Genomic DNA, 17,802 nt, shown 5'->3' with positions numbered 1-17,802 from the left:
GAGAGACCTAGGAGAGAGAGCACATGGAGAGTTGGTGGTGGTGAGAGACCTGGGGGAGAGAGCAAATGGAGAGTTGGTGTTGGTGAGAGGCTTGGGGGAGAGAGCACGTGAAGAGTTGGTGGTGGTGAGAGACCTAGGAGAGAGAGCACATGGAGAGTTGGTGGTGGTGAGAGACCTAGGAGAGAGAGCACATGGAGAGTTGGTGGTGGTGAGAGACCTGGGGGAGAGAGCACATGGAGAGTTAGTGGTTGTGAAAGACCTGGGGAGAGAGCATGTGGAAAGTTGTTGGTGGTGAGAGACTTAGGGGAGAGAGCACATGGAGAGTTGGTGGTGGTGAGAGGCTTGGGGGAGAGAGCACGTGAAGAGTTGGTGGTGGTGAGAGGCTTGGGGGAGAGAGCACGTGGAGAGATAGTGGCGGTGAGAGGCTTGGGGGAGAGAGCATGTGGAGAGTTGGTGGTGGTGAGAGACCTAGGAGAGAGAGCATATGGAGAGTTGGTGGTGGTGAGAGACCTGGGGAAAGCACGTGAAGAGGTGGCGGTTATGACGTGGAGCTTTCGAGGTGGGCGATAGACCTGGGGACATGGGGTTGGACATAGACTGTGATGGGAGTCGAGGCAAGATATTTATCTCACAAGGTTGTAAACCAATGTTAATGTCCATTGTAATATAGTCTAAGTTTCCCTATTGTTGTGGACAATGTTTTGTATATTCTTCTGAGGCTTTAATCGCTGCAGGGATGGCAAGTGATTGCACACAGGGAAGATGGTACCAAGGCAACACGTTTAATTCACTCCAATCACTCCGTACCACAGACAAAATGCCAACTTAAATGCAGATGAGTAACGATCCATTTGTTTAAAGCACCGTTTAATTACACGTTAACAGTACGCTCGCAAGGTTAGTTATAGGTGTATCACAATGCCTTAATTCATTGATTAAAATTTAATTAATCGTTTTTTATTTGTATGCAGTGTATGAAAGTGCTTTGTACACACTCTGCAGTGACTAGGTCTTCGACACACACCAGAATGCCCTAAATAACAACCAATTGTTGAACCAAAAGCTATGACCACAAATTGTCACCGATAATCATGGATCAATTACATGCCCAGTTAATTTGTTTGGTAATTCCAAGCAATGCTAATCAAAATGTTTTCATTGGAGCTCATGCGGCAAATTTGTAATCAGGATTGATAAACATAGAAACCAAACTGAGATTTAAAGAAGCAGTAATAATATTGGATATTAAACCCCCAAGCTAAATGCAGCATGAGCATATTCAATAATCTGATAAATGGGTTTGTTTGACAATGAAAAATAGCGTATTAAATCTAACACTGCTTCAATGAAACGAGTTTCAGGGTTTTATTTACCTTTTTGTCCTCAAGGTATTTTCAAGCCGCAAGATGAATCAACGGCACACTCTCTGTGAAAGTAAATGATCTCATTCCGTAGTTTAAGATTAAATAAGAAACTGTTGTATGTGTATCGTGATGCTTCGGTGTTTTGCTTGTGTAGTGGAATAAATAGACGCATGGGGGTAATTGGTGAGATTGCGCAGGAGCAGGGCAGTAGGGGGTCATATTGGGACGAAGAGGTAACGATTGGGCCAATTAAGCTGGGGAGCCAGGGACGGCTGTGATTGGCTGGTGTTGTTGTCAGGGCTGGAGTGTGATTGGCTGGTGTTGTTGTCAGAGCTGGAGTGGCGTCTTGAAGTCTGGCGAGGTCACAGGTGCACGGGCACGCGGAGCGTCGTTGGGACGCGGGTTAATTAATTGGGGAGTAATGAGAGCGGGGATAAATTGGGGAGACGCGAGGAGAAACGGGGAGTTGGAGTCGGAGGCTGGACGAGGCAAGACGTGGAGCAGCTGAAGAGAGAAGTAGCTAGCAGTGGAGAGAGCATAGTGATAGCGAAGAGCGGAGAGCAGAGACGAAGCAGTTAGCAGTCGAGAGAGCATAGTGATAGCGAAGAGCGGAAGACAGAGACGAAGCAGTTAGCAGTGGAGAGAGCACGGTGAGAGCGGAGAGCAGAGACGAAGCAGTTAGCAGTAGAGAGAGCACAGTGATAGCGGAGAGCGGAAGACAGAGACGAAGCAGCCAGCAGTAGAGAGAGCACAGTGATAGCGGAGAGCGGAAGACAGAGACGAAGCAGCCAGCAGTAGAGAGAGCACAGTGATAGCGGAGAGCAGAGACGAAGCAGTTAGCAGTGGAGAGAGCACAGTGATAGTGAAGAGCGGAAGACAGAGACGAAGCAGCCAGCAGTAGAGAGAGCACAGTGATAGCGGAGAGCAGAGACGAAGCAGTTAGCAGTGGAGAGAGCACAGTGATAGTGAAGAGCGGAAGACAGAGACGAAGCAGCCAGCAGTAGAGAGAGCACGGTGATAGCGGAGAGCAGAGACGAAGCAGTTAGCAGTGGAGAGAGCACAGTGATAGCGGGGAGCAGAGACGAAGCAGCCAGCAGTGGGGGAAGCACAGAGACATCGGAGCTGACGGAGAAGTGGAGATTGGAGAGACAAAGGCGGCGAGCGAGTCGAGTGAGGCACGGCGAGCGAGCTGTGGCAACAAGGGAACTGTGTAGCATTGAGGACATGTGGAGAACTGTAAATAAAGTGGTGTTGGAATAAAAGCAAAAGTTGTCCGAGTGAAATCAACCACTACACTTGCATGCGGGTAAAATATGGAAATGTGAAATCAGCGCCGACACCCAATTCTCCACGGTCACGTTTGTACTTTCCAGATAAACTACATCCTTACCAAAACGAACCCTATTCCCCCTGCAGTTAAATCAAATGAATGATGCAGAAATGCGTCATACATATGGAACAATCCAATCATTTACCTAACCCCAATCAACAAATGTATGAGGTATTGAATGTTGGTATCCTGGAAACTGGGCAAAAGGTGCTGCGAATGCAAAAATGTCAAATTGCAATGTTTACATTTTTACAACAGACATACTGTAGTTTGTTATTTGTACAACAAAACACAAAAGAAAGTATTTCAACAACAATATTTAGGCTTAGACTAATGTACATGTATAGATTACAAAATAAAATATAAAACTGATTACAAAAGAGTGTAACAAAGTATAAATTAAACATGTTATCTGCACATATTCGAAGCTTTCGTGACTGCAGGAATTACTCTTTGGTGCTTTCGGTAAAGTCACGTAGAAAGAAATGTATTATATCAATATTTATTATTAAAAAATTTTCTACGTGACTTTACCGAAAGAACTAAAGAGTGATGTTATCTGCAGTGTGTGACATCCATATATATTTTTTGCAAGACAGGAGCTGTAACGCACATGCTTGAAAAACTTTCACCACCGACGCAGGTTTCGAATAACGCCTGCTGTAGATATCTTAAGTTGCGGCTGTTGACAGCAAAAACAACTGTCAAGTGTCAGGCTTTACATTGCTTCTGATGGACGTTACATCAGGGGGTGTTGTCCTTGATCTCAACCTGGCCAGTTAGTTGAATATTTCAAAACCCTTGTCTCAGCGGGCACGTTGCACAAGTCAAAGAACAGTACAACCAAATCTTGACCTAAAGCTTTCGTGACTGCAGGAATTCATTTTCTTTTGGTCTTTGGGTAAAGTCACGTAGATAGGTTCAAAGAAATAAAAACAACTCCGACGTTTCGATCACAACACAAGCAATCGTCATCAGGACGACGATTGCTCGTGTTGTGATCGAAACGTCGTCGTTTTTTGTTATTTTCTTTGAACCTATCTACGTGACTTTACCGAAAGACCCAAACAATACTGTACAACCAGTTTACGAGTATGCAAGATACATTTTGCCTCAGTTTATCAACGTCAATTCCCGTTTCACGAAGGCCCTTTTTGATTCGTAAAAGTGACGCTGTCAAACAAAATTGTGAGACATCAATGCCGGCCCGATTAAACTAACAACATAAAATTGCAATTCGTGGTTGTGTCATGAATAGTTTAGGGAATAAATAACATTATTATATTTTTAAATACTGTCGTACTTGTAAGCGCATTGGTGAAAAGACACATTGGCCAGCTCAGACGGTGTTTGCCGAAAGCGTCAGTTGCTCTGGCCAGGTTATTTGCACATTCGTCCACCTGAGCGTTGTTGCCACTTTGTCAATGTTGTTTGCATTCACTCACCACGGTAACATTGTCGTAACCCAGAGTAAACCGGATAAACGCTTACACCGAAGGACAACAAGACAACAGTTCAACAGTATTAGGTAGGAGCACGACAGATGTGTTCTTTGTTTCAGCACTGAAATAAACAATTACACGTGCCCGTCAATCATGGAATACATTGTATAATTCACGTTTGGCGCTTGAGTGCACTTGAGAGAACACGACTCATTAAATACAGATTTTTTGTAGTGGTAAACCTCTTGTGGGTTTGAGTGTGACAGCTGAAAACATCTTAACTGAAAATTCTGTTAATTTTATACGTAGGCTTTCACGACCAATGTTATGATTCACAATTGGTTTCACAACGTTTAAATGGGTACGATATTTTGACATTTCGCTGGAGATTAGCTTAGACCTCAAGACCTGAGCTCCTGTTAACAACCTGATGACGCTGGATGTAATCTCCAGCGGAACGTCGCAGCCATTTAAATGTGGAAATTACTTCTCCGACAATGACACTGGTGGTGGTGCTGCTAAAGCAGTAATACAATTGGCCACGTTTGATTCACGTGGCAGTGTCAGGTGGAGGAGGGGTTGCGACACATTTTGACACGACCTGACCTAAAAGAAACAGAGTATGAATCATGCTGTTAAGTTGTTAATATAAGAGTACACTTTCTCTACGCTTTTTATACTTTCACTATTAATCTTGAGGGGGAAAAAATGCATTTGTAAGCGTACTGTGATGTGGTAAGTGGTGTGCTTCTCGCCTGCTTAACTCCATTTGAACCGTGGAAGAGATGACACCCGCAGTGATGCTGTCGAACAGCTTAAACCGTTCTATAAAGTAATACTAAAAATACTGACAATACTCTATATTTATTATAAGTTATAAGCTGTGATTGTGGAAAGCATTTGTAATCTACTTTATTTGTGTTTGCTTCATATCTACGAATACAATGGCCCGAGTCCATTATACAGTACAGTATTTGAATTTGATGGATTGACTCACTTTTACCGACTCTTCTTAAACGTGTAAATTTGTCAAGGTAATGAATATACTCAACTGCATACGTTGTTTTTGCTGTTGGTGCTGACCAATAGTTCCTGGAGGAGCTCCCAGCGCTTGGAACAACATGCCAGAAATCAGTCTGGTACAGCCCGACAGCACATTCGAGACGAACGTACGCGCAACATATGTTTTCAGTCGGTGTCGGGGAATTATTCTTTCCTACAATGCGCAGCCTTCTGAGTTTTTTTTGTACTCTCGATGCATGCAAGCGTTAGTATGCAGCGGTGTCTGAAAGGGCATTCACGCCATCGTCGAGAGCGTGGCAGCAACCGAAACAGCTGCTGTAGCATGCCGGCTCCATGGCTCACACGAGCTGCATGGCCTCGCGCTCGGCCATCTCTCTCTGACGCTGCAGGCCGAGCTCCGAGAGGTGCTCGGGAGGGTTCTGCCCGTCAGGCCAGCCCACAGAGACGGCCACTTGTGTCTCGGGCAGTCCTCCCACCTTGTTGCTCGGCGCTAGACCCTTTAGTCCTCCCTTTTTTTGCTCACGTTCAGGGGGCTTCTCTTGCTCATAGAGGCTCTGCACCTCCCATATGCGTAGCGTACCATCGTGTGAGCCCGTGAACAGCTTTCCGTTTACCACCTGTGGGGTTCAAGCAATTAATTGAATCATCGTTTGTTATTGTAATTATATATGTTTATAGCACCATTCATAATTTAAGGCGTTGTGGTGGTGCAGTGGATGGTGCACTGCATTATGAACCTAACAACTTGCGTTCAATTTCTGCAGACAGTAACTGGCTCTGGCGAACCCTTCTCATTCATAATAGAGGTTTTTGTGGGTTAGATTGCGTGAATAAAAATGTGTCGTTAAACCCGCCACCACCTGACACAGCCAATTAGTAAGGTTTGTCACATAAGCAGAGCATGCCAATTCGTTACTAGTACAACACACCGGTGTATCGCCTGATGATGCTGGTTGTAATTACTGCCAAAACGTTGGACTCAGATTGTAAATGTTGTGGATTTACTCTCCAATACACCGGTGTGCTGTACTAGTAACGAATTGGCATGTTCTACTTATGTGACAAACCTTATTATTTGGCTGTGTCAGGTGGTGGCGGGTTTTAATGACATATTTATATTTATGTGCTCTAACCAAAAAAACTTGTATTATGGATGATATAGGTCGTGGAAGCCTATGTGTTAAACTGACCTAAGTCATCTTGACTTAAAGCTTTCGTGACTGCAGGAATTCATATTCTTGGGTCTTTCGGTAAAGTCACGTAGATAGGTTCAAAGAAAATAACAAAAAATACCAAAAAACTACAAGCAAGCAATCATCATCATGACGATTGCTTGTGACTTTACCGACAAACCCAAGAATATGACCCAATTCACTTCACAAACCCACACTGACCAGCGTGAAGTAAGGTCAAACAACCCCTAGTGGATTGACAATAGGCGACAACAAATATTTAAAAGGGCATGCTTTAATTTGACAAAGCCATGTAAATTAACCATGTCCAGAACGATGGACTCAACTCTTACCTCCAGGCAGTTGATGATCCCTGTGTGGCCTTTAAATGTGCGTTTCAGGGCACCAGACCTTGCATCAAACGCTCGGGCCAAAGTATCTCCACTGCCTGTAAACACTGTAAACATGGTAACAAGAGTGCATCTCATTGATACAGCCCATCTTGCACAAGTATACAGTTAGAGTTTAACATTGTCAAAGTTATTAAACCACTTTCTGTCATTGGCATAAACCCACACCTTTGCAAGTAAATGTGTCGCTAGCCACCAAGAAATCTGATGTATTGTCAAAAGATTACAATGATTGTTAATTAAACGTCTGTCAGAGCAATACAATGCCAGCCTTATTTTAGAGCCCATCTCACAAACTATGACTAAGTGGTTTAAGAATACGAGATCATCGAATGATGAATTACCCTGCATATGCCAAATTGTCATTCTCATAATCGTCGGCATTGTCTATCCACTGCTGGATTAAGGACTCTCCACTGCTGGATTAAGGACTCTCCACGCTGTTGCCGTCCCTCATGGTCCAGTGCTGTTACCATCAATGACAACAGCCGCCATTCACCACAAAGTGGCGGTAACGTCACAACGGCGCTTGTGCCAGGCCAGGTGCACTTTGAGACTACGTGAAGTATCGAAGGCTCGCTGACAGGAGATCACGGGATAGACCCAAGTGCCATGGGTTGACTGACTCAAATGACTGCAGATGCACCAGCTGTGCCCCTTACTCTGCCAACTTGCTGCATTTTAGCTGCCCAGCACAATGCTCGTTGATGTGAGTGCCGCTCCTCTGCCCTCCATTGTTGATGGAGGACGACTGCCTCGAACTGCCCAATAGTGTCCTTTACGAGCCTCCTACATAGAGGCCGATCTTGATACCAGTCTTCAGGAAAGCCACTCAACTCCACATCCTTCTGTACCGCATTAATCCATCTCTATTTCCAGCTTGTGTCGGGCCCGTTTAGCCCCCTCTATCCGGCCAAACAGAAGCTGATTGGGCATGCGGTGGCTGGACATGCAGGCTACATGACCCAGCCAGCGCAGCCATCTGTCACTCCTGCACATTAACTGATCTCACCGCTTCCGCGGTGGTCATTCTCTTGTGCGTTTTCTCTCCTTTGGCCGAATTACACAGCGGTTTTCTTAAAATATATATGCACCGTGAATATATGCATCAGAACGATAACCACGTGACCATTTAACAAGCTCTGTTTCAGGTTGAAAACGTTCAGACAGGTGGCTCAGTGGTTGAGCGAATAGCTTGCACTCAGTACGATGCGAGTTCAAATCCTGATTGGGATTTGACTTGGCCAATCATCTCTCTGGGGTATATAAAGTAAGTACCACCTTGTAGGAAAGTTAACAGTGGTTGTCTTTTTAATGTACTCCCCCCCACCATAGGAGCTTGGAATTTTCACCACTCAGGAATGTAAGCATTAGATGATAGAGCATCACCTCAATGCTCATTTAAGCAGGGAATAACTTTGACTTGATGAAAGCAGTGAGGTGAACAGAGGACCTGCAGGTTGTTCAAATCGTGCTGATGGTCACGTGTTTTTCGGGAAGGAGGCGATGGCTTGGGGATTTGTGGCTGTGTACGTACTTGTGTTTGAACCAGGGAGGGCTGGTGGTGGGTGGGAGTCTGTCCACAGGGGAGAAGTTCACTCAGCTGTGTGAGCAAGTGCAGGGAAGGAATGCAGTCAAGGTGATGGGGGTGCAGTGGATGGGAGATTTAGAGGCATAGTGGGGTCGAGTACTGTTGTGATGGTGTGAGAAGGTAGAGTGAGGGTGGGGACAGGAGCGGGGAAGGGAGTAGCATGTGCATAAGAGGCAATCCTCTGTTGCTTTGTAGATTTGCGAAATATATGTGGCCCCTTGGATATAGCTACACAAGTATCTGTGTGGCGTAATTTTGAATATGGCTATCATATTTTTACAGTTGTTTAACCACCACCAGTTTAGACTGTGACATTTAATTCTAGATGGGCAAACGTGAAAATGTGACAGTCAAATACATTGGAATACAAGTGTAAAAACATTGCAATGACGCACGTTCTAGCTTGATCGTGTACGTCTGTAAGACTATCTGAAAAAAGAGATTGAATATTCAGAATCTGTCTCATAAGGGTAAGCTATAACTTTACCTTCTGCAACAAGTACATTTCTAGACATGTTTCTACACGTTCTCTTGCTATCATTGTTTGCCTGTGGCCACAATTTTCTGAGTAAAGCCATTATCCCTATGTGTTTGTTATGGCCAGTGTTTGACAGATAAGTTACAGCAAGCATTCCTTTTGAAGAAGAAAGTTTGTTTGGGCAAGGCAGGAACTTGGGTAAGGTTTGGATCATGAGAAACAGGGTTGTATTATTGTGCAAAGTATGGTTGCTGGAAAACTGATTTATTCCCTCCCTTAAGAAATTATTAAATAGAAGCGGCAATGAAGCAAAGCTTCCCCTGGCCGCTGGGTGATTAATCATTACTGGGTGTATGCCCGATGTGCTTCCTGGTGGGCGTAATGCCTCACACGCTCTGCTCAACTTGATAAGAGCACACAAGACTAATGCCCACCTTAAACTAGGAGGCCATGCACTGTGATTACCACTGTGACTTAAAGGACTTCCTATAAATTATGGCCTATTGAGCTTCCTTTAATCTAACTTTTGGTTGGGTTAGCCACAGTTACCATAGGTTAAGCTGGCCAAGGAACTTTACTTTTCCAATAAAACAATTCCTGAAACAGCCAATGTTCCTAAAAAAACAGTTTCCAGGAGACCTGGTTATTGTCACGTGCAGTCATACAGATCAAAGTCGTGTATATGCCTGATGTTGTACAGCAGCGCAGGACTAGTGTCAATGGTGTGAGCTTGGTAGCTCACATAGCAAAGTGGCATTTTTAGCAGTGTATTCACAAACAACCCATCTCAGAACATGGAAAATGCGTGCGTTGCGAGCTTACAAATGCCATCGTGGTATCTGAGCGTGCTGACGGTGTGCTTGTGTGGCCGGTAGACGCGGGCGCAACCTCCGACCTCTGACAGCCAGCGCCGAGCGGTGCCATCCGAGCTGCCGGAATACAGGTGTCTGTTCGCCAGCTGCCGCCACCCCCAACATACACCAACACACACAAAGATGCCTCAGTCAGCCTTAAAACTCTAGAGCAACAGCAAGTGCTGTTAGTGAGCACTTCTTCAAGCCAGCAAGACGTATGTGGGGATGTTGTGGTACGGTCAAAATCACGTCCATCAGCATTTGTGGCCGGGTGTGATCAGTTTATCTGTTGTGAATGGTAAAATCTAACTGAGTTCGTTAGGATCTTAGCACATTGTACTAATTATTGTGTCCACAAAGACAAAGATCCCCTGTATAGCCTTTACAGACTATTAGGGCAAGTGTTGTTATGAAGGCCAGCATGGCACTCGAGGGGGTAGATTGCCAAGACCACGCCCGGTCGTCTTCGTCTCCCCAGTGGTGATGTTTACACACTACACCGGGTACTTAATTGAGGCTGAGTCGACCTGGCCCTCAATTCCTGGTAACGAGCACTTATTTAGGGTAGCATTGCCCATGAGGAGGTATTGTGGACTGTTGGCCTATGTCTCCTCAGTGCTGATGTTCGCAAACTGCACCAAGAATTCATTTAAAGATGAGTTGACTTAGGTGAGACCCAAGACCATTTCATATACTCTGCAGTATTACTCTCCATTGATGTTAGCCGTGGGCAGGAACCACTCAGGTTGCCAAATTTTTAGCACTGTGCACTAACCACTGCACCGCCCATTTCCCAAATACGCACATACACTTACATACATACAGAGACGTAGATATGCATGCATGCACGCAGACAGAAAGACCAACGGAGGACATCTTTATTTTGTCTTAGACTTTAGGTATCATTATTGTTTATTCACGTTATAGACTTTTGATTTGGTTTTGCCTGTGGTGCTAAAAAATAATTCAATGATTTCCAAATTTCTGGCAAATGGAATAATAAATCCTAATATAAAGAGAATAAAATTTTCCATTTGTTACACGTTATTTTGATTTCCTCACTACCGATATTTGAATGAAATACAAAAAAAACGCATCACAAGTCCAAACACATAACAAACGACATCCTCGGATTGTTCATCCAAGAAGGGGAGGAAAAAAAAACTCCATAAAAGGCCGTCTCAGAAAAGAACGGTGGTTTTTATTCATTGTTGGCAAACGGAGTTTTGGCTGAATTTCTTTTTTTTGGTGGGGGCTGGGGTGGCGGGGAGAGGCAAAGTCGCATGCCCAAATAGTCAAAGGCCGTTGTACAGCGCCTGTCTGTCAACGATTCAGGCCGACTGTGGGGGAGAATTCGTGGTGCCCCCCCCCCCACCCACCTCGTCTGCACTATTCACCACGTTTGGGCTGGCCGTGCTAAAAAGAGATTTTTTTTCAAAGCAATGGGTTAAAAAAAAAGGATTTTTCAAAACTTGTCAGCAGGTTTACGCGGATGTGTTGTCGTGTTGGCCGTCGACTTCACATTTCACATTAACAACACAGTAAGACCTCTATTGCCAATAACTTTATAATGACCGATATGTTGCATAGAATAATAAAACTACTGCATACCAAATAGGAGATATTGTGTATCTATGACCTGATGTGTACAGTAAGTAGCTCTTCAATATGCAACAAGGTAAGCTGTTAAAATGTAAACAAAGGTGGTAGCTGATGGCTGACTTGAAAGGGTGCCTGCAAACCGTCGCTCACAGTGAAATAATATGCGTCTGGTTGTTATCTGTTTGTACAGACGTGAGCAGTTAAATGTGCCCCACGTGGAGTATATGGTCAGCAGAGGGGCTGGCTGTGTTGATAAGCGCACAGCAATGCATATATTGCAGCTTACTGATTGCTAAACATTGGCGGTGTCGATGCGTTGAGTGAAAACATGGAATGGAAAGCCAAGTGGTGGTTGTAGGCATACAATCACCACTGCTGGTCATATGAATGTTGATAAGTACCATTTCCTCACAAAAAAAACATGAATGCATATTCCCTCACGCTTAATGCATAAAGTATGCGTATTGCTAGCTTGCATTCGAACATATGTCTGTGTAATAGTTTTTTTTTAATATTGTATCACTTAAAAAATATATGTAAAACATTTAAAATGTTATATATATGTTCTCAGTTGTATATTGTTGTATATTGTCTAAAATAACATGGATAACCCAATGTGCATTCCTTAGTAACTCGTTCAATGACAAGCGCTTTACTCCACTGCATTTCAGTCGAATAGTATTCACACATTGAAGGACCTCATGGTCTCTTAATTAAATTTCCACACTACATAACACATCCAGAGCCTAACTACTGCAGTCGTAATTCATTTATAAAACATAAATGCAATTACATATGTTTACACGTTTATGTAATGTGTGTGGAGATTAATGCTGTACAACTTTCTCCCAGCAGCTGCGTTTCAGCATGCCCCAGAAACTAAAAATGCCACAAAATAGCCACAGCTTGAGCAGAGAAAGGGCACTTTTGAGGGCGCGCTGGGTAATGGGCCAGAGTTCCACTCGGTGCCACTTAATTACCACTCTGCTCCCACCCACTGCCTGAAGAATGAGTGGCCCACAACCATCGCTATAGCAACAAGTGATGCCTTGCGGATGGGATTAAAGGACTAAGCCAAATCTGCCTCCAGATCTTGAGCAGAGCGGGTCAATGTTGGGGGGTAAAGAGGGTGGGAACATGCAGAGAGAAATGAAGATGAAAATAATGGAAAAGGCTGCAATAACAAACAGGTATTACATAAGCTCTACTAGGCCAACGTGGCCAGACTCAGAATCACATTCATCTGCTTAAGACTGGATTCGTACATCTCACGGTGCGCCTAAATGAGCAGTAGCTGGTCCTGTCTCTCAACTTTATTGACATGAAAAACAAATGATCATGTTTGCTTTCGTAACCATGCTACAAATGTACATGAACTGCTCAGCAATAGCCTATTATCATAATGTTAGGAAAGAACTCCCTGAAATCGAGAAGCCCACTAATTTAAGTATATATAGTACTTTGTGCAGGGCTTTTTTATTTTACATAATAAACAATGTCTTCTTGGTTCTTTCGGTAAAGTTACGTAGAATGGAAATAAAATAATAAAAATAAAACATAATAAAATAAAATCCTCACGACGTTTCGGCCACAACACAAGTAGCCTTCTTCAGGTAAAGGAACAGAACCGTCGGGACGACAGCACTTCAATGAACACTGCTAAGCTTGGCAGCGTATTTTAAGCTGGGTGGGAGGAGCAGAGCGCCTTGACATATCAACAGAAGAATTTAGCATTGAAGACATTAACACATCTATTTCAATGCTAAATTATTCTGTTAATATGTAAACTCCTTTGTCAAGGCGCTCTGCTCCTCCCACCCAGCTTAAAAGATGCTGCCAAGCTTAGCAGTGTTCATTGAAGCGCTGTCGTCCCAACAGTTCTGTTCCTTCACCTGAAGAAGGCTACTTGTGTTGTGGCCGAAACGTCGTGAGAATTTTATTTTATTATGTTTTATTTTATTATTATTTTTTCCATTCTACGTGACCTTACCGAAAGAACCAAGAAGATGAATCCCTGCAGTCACGAAAGCTTATAATCGAAAAATACACAATGTGTTTATAAAACAGTAAAACACTGTGTATAATTGACTATACTATACATGTATCTATTTGCTGCTGTAGCAATATATAATCAGTTGTTTTTAACTTTGACTGGAATAAGTTATGAACTATCAGTCACTTCCAGCAGCATTTATTACAGGCAGGCAGGCATTCAGCTCCTTGTCTTCGCCACTGTATTTGCTTGCTGTCAGCTGCAAAACAAGTTGTCGTCCATCGTGGGTGCAGAATGAAATATTTTTATCTGTACGATATGAATTATATTTTCTTCAATGGTTTTATTTATTGAGGCCTTCGTTGAAAAATTACATTTTCCATCAGACCCTCAACTTTGTCATAAATAAAACAGTATATTTTTTTCTTCGTGATGTATGTTTTGGAAACGTTCATATACATGGCATGCTGGAGGGCATTCAGGGCATATGTCACTTATCTTTCATGAGTTTTCATTCAGGGTTATTGCTGGGACACATTAAAATTGTTAGGACACATTTTTCAAGAATTACTGGTCTCATTCTTATAAAAAAAACCAGCCGGGTGGCATAGCACGCGTGGCTGCACACGGGAGGGGCGTGACTTTCCCCAGCAATGGCAATGCTTGCCTCTGAGGCCATGTCACCACGAATTGTCATTGCAGCCCACGGTTTGAACAATACATTTTCATATTAACAATAAACAAAGCTCTAGTTTCCTCGGCCAGTGGTCACAGTCAATCCCCATAGTAGATCGTGGTAATAGTCTGTGGTGGGCAGTGTTTCGCCTGCTGTGCATTGTATCGGAGACACTTTTCAAGTGAGGTTTCATCTTACGGCCAGTTTCATACACGTTAAAATCTCTCTGAAATCACACTTATTTAGAAAGGAAATCATACTTTCTGTAATATATTTTTTATGCCTCGTATTTGTTCAAGCAATTGCAAGGCATTGTATATTGCCATCATGGGCGGAGTTTGCGGGGGAGGGGGGCAAGGGAGGGCAACGCGCTTAAAAATACATTAATTGTATGCGATTCCTAATGTTACAGACAAAGTTAAACCCTGCCGCCCCCCCCCCCCCTAATATAGAAGTAAAACTCCGCCTATGATTGCCATGTTATAAAAATTACCCTCAGGTTTCGTACGTAAATTATGTATTTATAAATGGGTGACGAAAGAGATCAACACACACATCCTCTGTTCTAGATACAAACACACGTACCTATAACAAATTATAAAAGAGCTCAGCAGGTGAGGTGAAGGGGGATTTAAAAGAATCAGTGATAATGCATTTAGGAAGACCTTTAGTCAAACAATGGGACAGTCAGTCCCATGTACAGGTAATGGAAAGATTGTTCCAGAGGGAGTGGCAGAAATGGACTGACCCCCGCACTTTGTGGAGTAAGTGGATATTTAAGCGAGGTGGATAGAGGAGGCAGTACTTCTGGAACCAATTATAATGTGCAAAGTGCGTTTTGTAGTGTGTAGGAGAGGGTGCCTATTGACTGAAGGGTCGTTCCGTCTTATTCTCCGAGTTACATCGCAACGTTAGTGCAGACCAGCTGAGGGTTTATTTACAAAGAGACACCAACGTCTTTAACTTCTGGACAAATGTTTTACAGCTGTACGCATTTAGTTAGGAAAAAAAATTGGACTGGTTTCAGCATTCTGAGTCTCATCATCAGCAGTCACGACTCTAAAACAAATCTTGCCGTGTTTCCAGATGTTACTTGAAAGAGCAACACGCTTAAGACACAAGCATACGCTCCACGTTCTTATATGGCAGCTCGTAACGAGCTATTATGCAAAATAGCTATCGGGTTCGCACTCCTCTCTGTAGCTGTATGACCAGTTCAAGATACACTCACCTGTAGATATATGACCAAATTAATAGCCCATGACTATAGGATTATGACCAGGTCATGACACCATCACTTGTATACAGACGTGTATGTATTGAAGACCTGGTGATATTTGCGTTGACAGTGATGCATAAACACAAACAAACAAAAACTAAACACATAGCTCTGGAGACGGTCCATTGCGTGAACCATTGCCTGTTATATATTGTGATGTTCCTTTTCAGGCAGAGTCATTAAGGAATGTGTTGAGTCATTTTTCACCTCGTGGTATGTTACCAGGTGTGATTAATTTTCACTTGCAGGCTCATTTGTGGACAAAGTAAGAGGTTTAAACGCTATCACCTACAGACACATGACCAGGCTGAGAAGTCCACAGACATATGAGTGCAGCGTCGGTGTAAAAGCCCTGCCTGACCTGCCAAACACCATGTGGCCATATTTCGAAGCCATCACCTCTCACCATAACACCGTGTGTCGAAGCCCTCAACTGAAACAGCATGACCACGTAGAGCATCTCACACCTGCAGGCACATGACCAGGCTCAGAGGTCCTCAGCTACAGGCCTTAAGACCGCGTCTACATGCGTCACCTGTAACGATGAGACCCACGTCCTGAAGTCTTCACCGGCAACCACGTGGCCTTGCCTCGAGGCGTTCACCTGTAAGCCTTGAGACCATGCTCAGAAGCCCTCACCTGCAGGCATATGACCAGGTCGGTGTGCTCCGTGTAGGAGCGCAGCTGCTGCCCACTGCTTAGGTCCCACTTGCGCACCGTCCCATCCGCCCCGCCCGAGTAGAGGGCGCCGTTCGAGGCGTCCACGGCCAGGCACAGAACGGGGCCCTGGTGTCCCCTCAAAGTGCGCGCACAGGCACCGCTCGACAGCCGCCACAGGCGCACGGTGCCGTCCACGCTCCCCGACATCAGCAGCAGCGTGGTGTTCTCCTCCAGGGCGGCTAGAGCCGCCGATGAGCTCCTCCTCTCACCCTTTGGGTTCGATGAAGATGACGACGACGACGACGCTGACGATGGTGCTATTGTTGATGGTGGTGGTGATGATGATGATGGCGGTGACGACGATGGTGTGGGTTTCGAGGACGCGATGTTGGTGTCCCCGGGATCAGCTCTGCGCACCTCCAGGATGAAAGTGGAACTTCTGGACTTGGGCGAGGAGCGCGCAACCGCGTCCGCGCGCACCTGCCGCTCTGCTCCCCCAGATTTCCTCGATCCTTCAGATCCTCCTGACGCTCCCCGTCCATGCCCTTCGCGCTGTCGTAGCTGCTGCTGCCCCGTAGGGCAGTACAAGGCCAGGGGCAGCACGCAGCTCCTGTGGCCGGCAAAGACGCGTAGCGCGTCCCCGGTGCGCGTGTCCCAGCAGCGCGCCGTCTTGTCGTACGAGCTGCTGAAGAGCCACCCGGCGTGCGGCACGACCCTGTTCACGACGCCCGCGTGGCCCCGGTACACCTGCAGGCAGTGGCCGCTCTGCACGTCCCAGCAGCGAGCCGTGCGGTCCGCGGAGCACGTGAACGCGCGGGCGCCGTCGGCGGCGAGCGCGCAGTGCGTGATGTACCCCTCATGGCCACGCAGCGTGGCCCGGCGACCCTGGCCCTGCGGGGCCTCCGCGTCCCACAGGGCCGCCGAGCCGTCCTCGCCGCCCGTGAGCAGCAGCGCCGAGCCGTCCTCGCCGGCGCTCATGCAGTTCACGCCGCCTGTGTGCGCGACGCTCGTCCGCTCCAGGTGCTGCGGCGGCGCCTTGGAGCTGCCGGTGCCCATGGTCGGCTCGCCCTTCGCTTCCGGAGTTGGTGGTATCCTGCGCCGCGGCGGCGGCGGGGAACTCTACCCCCCACCCCCTACCACCCACCCACCCACACCCTCCTCCTCCTCGCCACAGGCTCACGGAGCTCGCTGGATATGGAGGAGGATGAGGTGATGGAGCAGGAGGAGCAGGAGGATCGGGCACGTGGCGGCTCCTTGGCTGTGGCTGCCGCGCGTGGCCGCGCTGCACGGCGTCGTTGCAGTGAAAGGCTGACGGGTGCGCAAGGTGTGACACGTGCTGGGTTCATGCGCAGTCGCTCAGGTGACGCAGATAACAGGTTCATCGGCAGCACTGGCTTCGTCTTTGCGACTCCTGTGTGTGTGTGATTAAGTGTGGAGGTATCATCACCACTGCAGGCTGTCAGCCAGGGAATAGGGGTGTGTGTGTGTGTGTGGTGGGGGGTCGATGTCCCCCACGCACAACGTCGCTGCGCCGCGCACGTGTTCGCCTCTCTGGATGATCCAAACTGCTGCTCGCCGCGTGTGGCTCCGAGCGATGAGCCAAACACAGGGAAAGGGGCGCAGCAGAAGTCTGCAAGGAAGCGGAGTCGTAAACGATTGCCATGGGAAGCGCGCGCGTTTCACCCTAAACGCGCGCGTTTCACCCTAAACGCGCGCGTTTCACCCTAAACGCGCGCGTTTCGTGTTGGGTTCACGGCGGGGCAGCGCTGCGCTGCGAACCCCGCCACGCCGAGTTCCATTGTCGCTTCACGGCCAACGTTGGGTGACGATTATCCAAACCGGTCCTAGACTTCCACTAGGTCGACTCGGCCTCAAATGAGTACCTGTTGCGACGTGTAAAGATCGCCACGAGCGAGAGCAAAGGTGGC

At 46.1% G+C, this 17,802-nt stretch overlaps 1 protein-coding gene across 1 annotated transcript; it reads right to left on the bottom strand.

The window, feature by feature from the left end:
• Positions 1–766: 766 nt before the first annotated feature.
• On the bottom strand, positions 767–17,711 carry LOC116938711 (uncharacterized). The gene is made up of 4 exons (XM_032946224.2): positions 15,854–17,711; positions 9,633–9,768; positions 6,685–6,788; positions 767–5,776 (listed from the first exon to the last, which is right to left on the bottom strand). The coding sequence occupies exons 1-4, from the start codon at positions 16,928–16,930 to the stop codon at positions 5,498–5,500; spliced, it is 1,596 nt and encodes a 531-aa protein (XP_032802115.1). The 5' UTR covers positions 16,931–17,711; the 3' UTR covers positions 767–5,497.
• Positions 17,712–17,802: the final 91 nt, after the last annotated feature.

The sequence above is a fragment of the Petromyzon marinus genome, chromosome 4 (assembly GCF_048934315.1).
Source record: "Petromyzon marinus isolate PM22_M1 ecotype Great Lakes invasive population chromosome 4, UKy_Petmar_22M1.pri1.0, whole genome shotgun sequence".
Lineage (NCBI taxonomy): Eukaryota > Metazoa > Chordata > Hyperoartia > Petromyzontiformes > Petromyzontidae > Petromyzon > Petromyzon marinus.
Note: the sequence above shows the minus strand (reverse complement) of the source record. Positions and strands in the feature narration are given on the sequence as shown.

Coding starts and splice junctions, on each gene's coding strand:
- LOC116938711 (XM_032946224.2), bottom strand. CDS start 16,930: ATGGGCACCGGCAGCTCCAAGGCGCCGCCGCAGCACCTGGAGCGGACG. Junction 9,769..15,853: donor ACCTGGTCATATGCCTGCAG/GTGAGGGCTTCT, acceptor GGGTGGCGGCAG/CTGGCGAACAGACACCTGTA. Junction 6,789..9,632: donor CAGATACCACGATGGCATTT/GTAAGCTCGCAA, acceptor CCATGTTTACAG/TGTTTACAGGCAGTGGAGAT.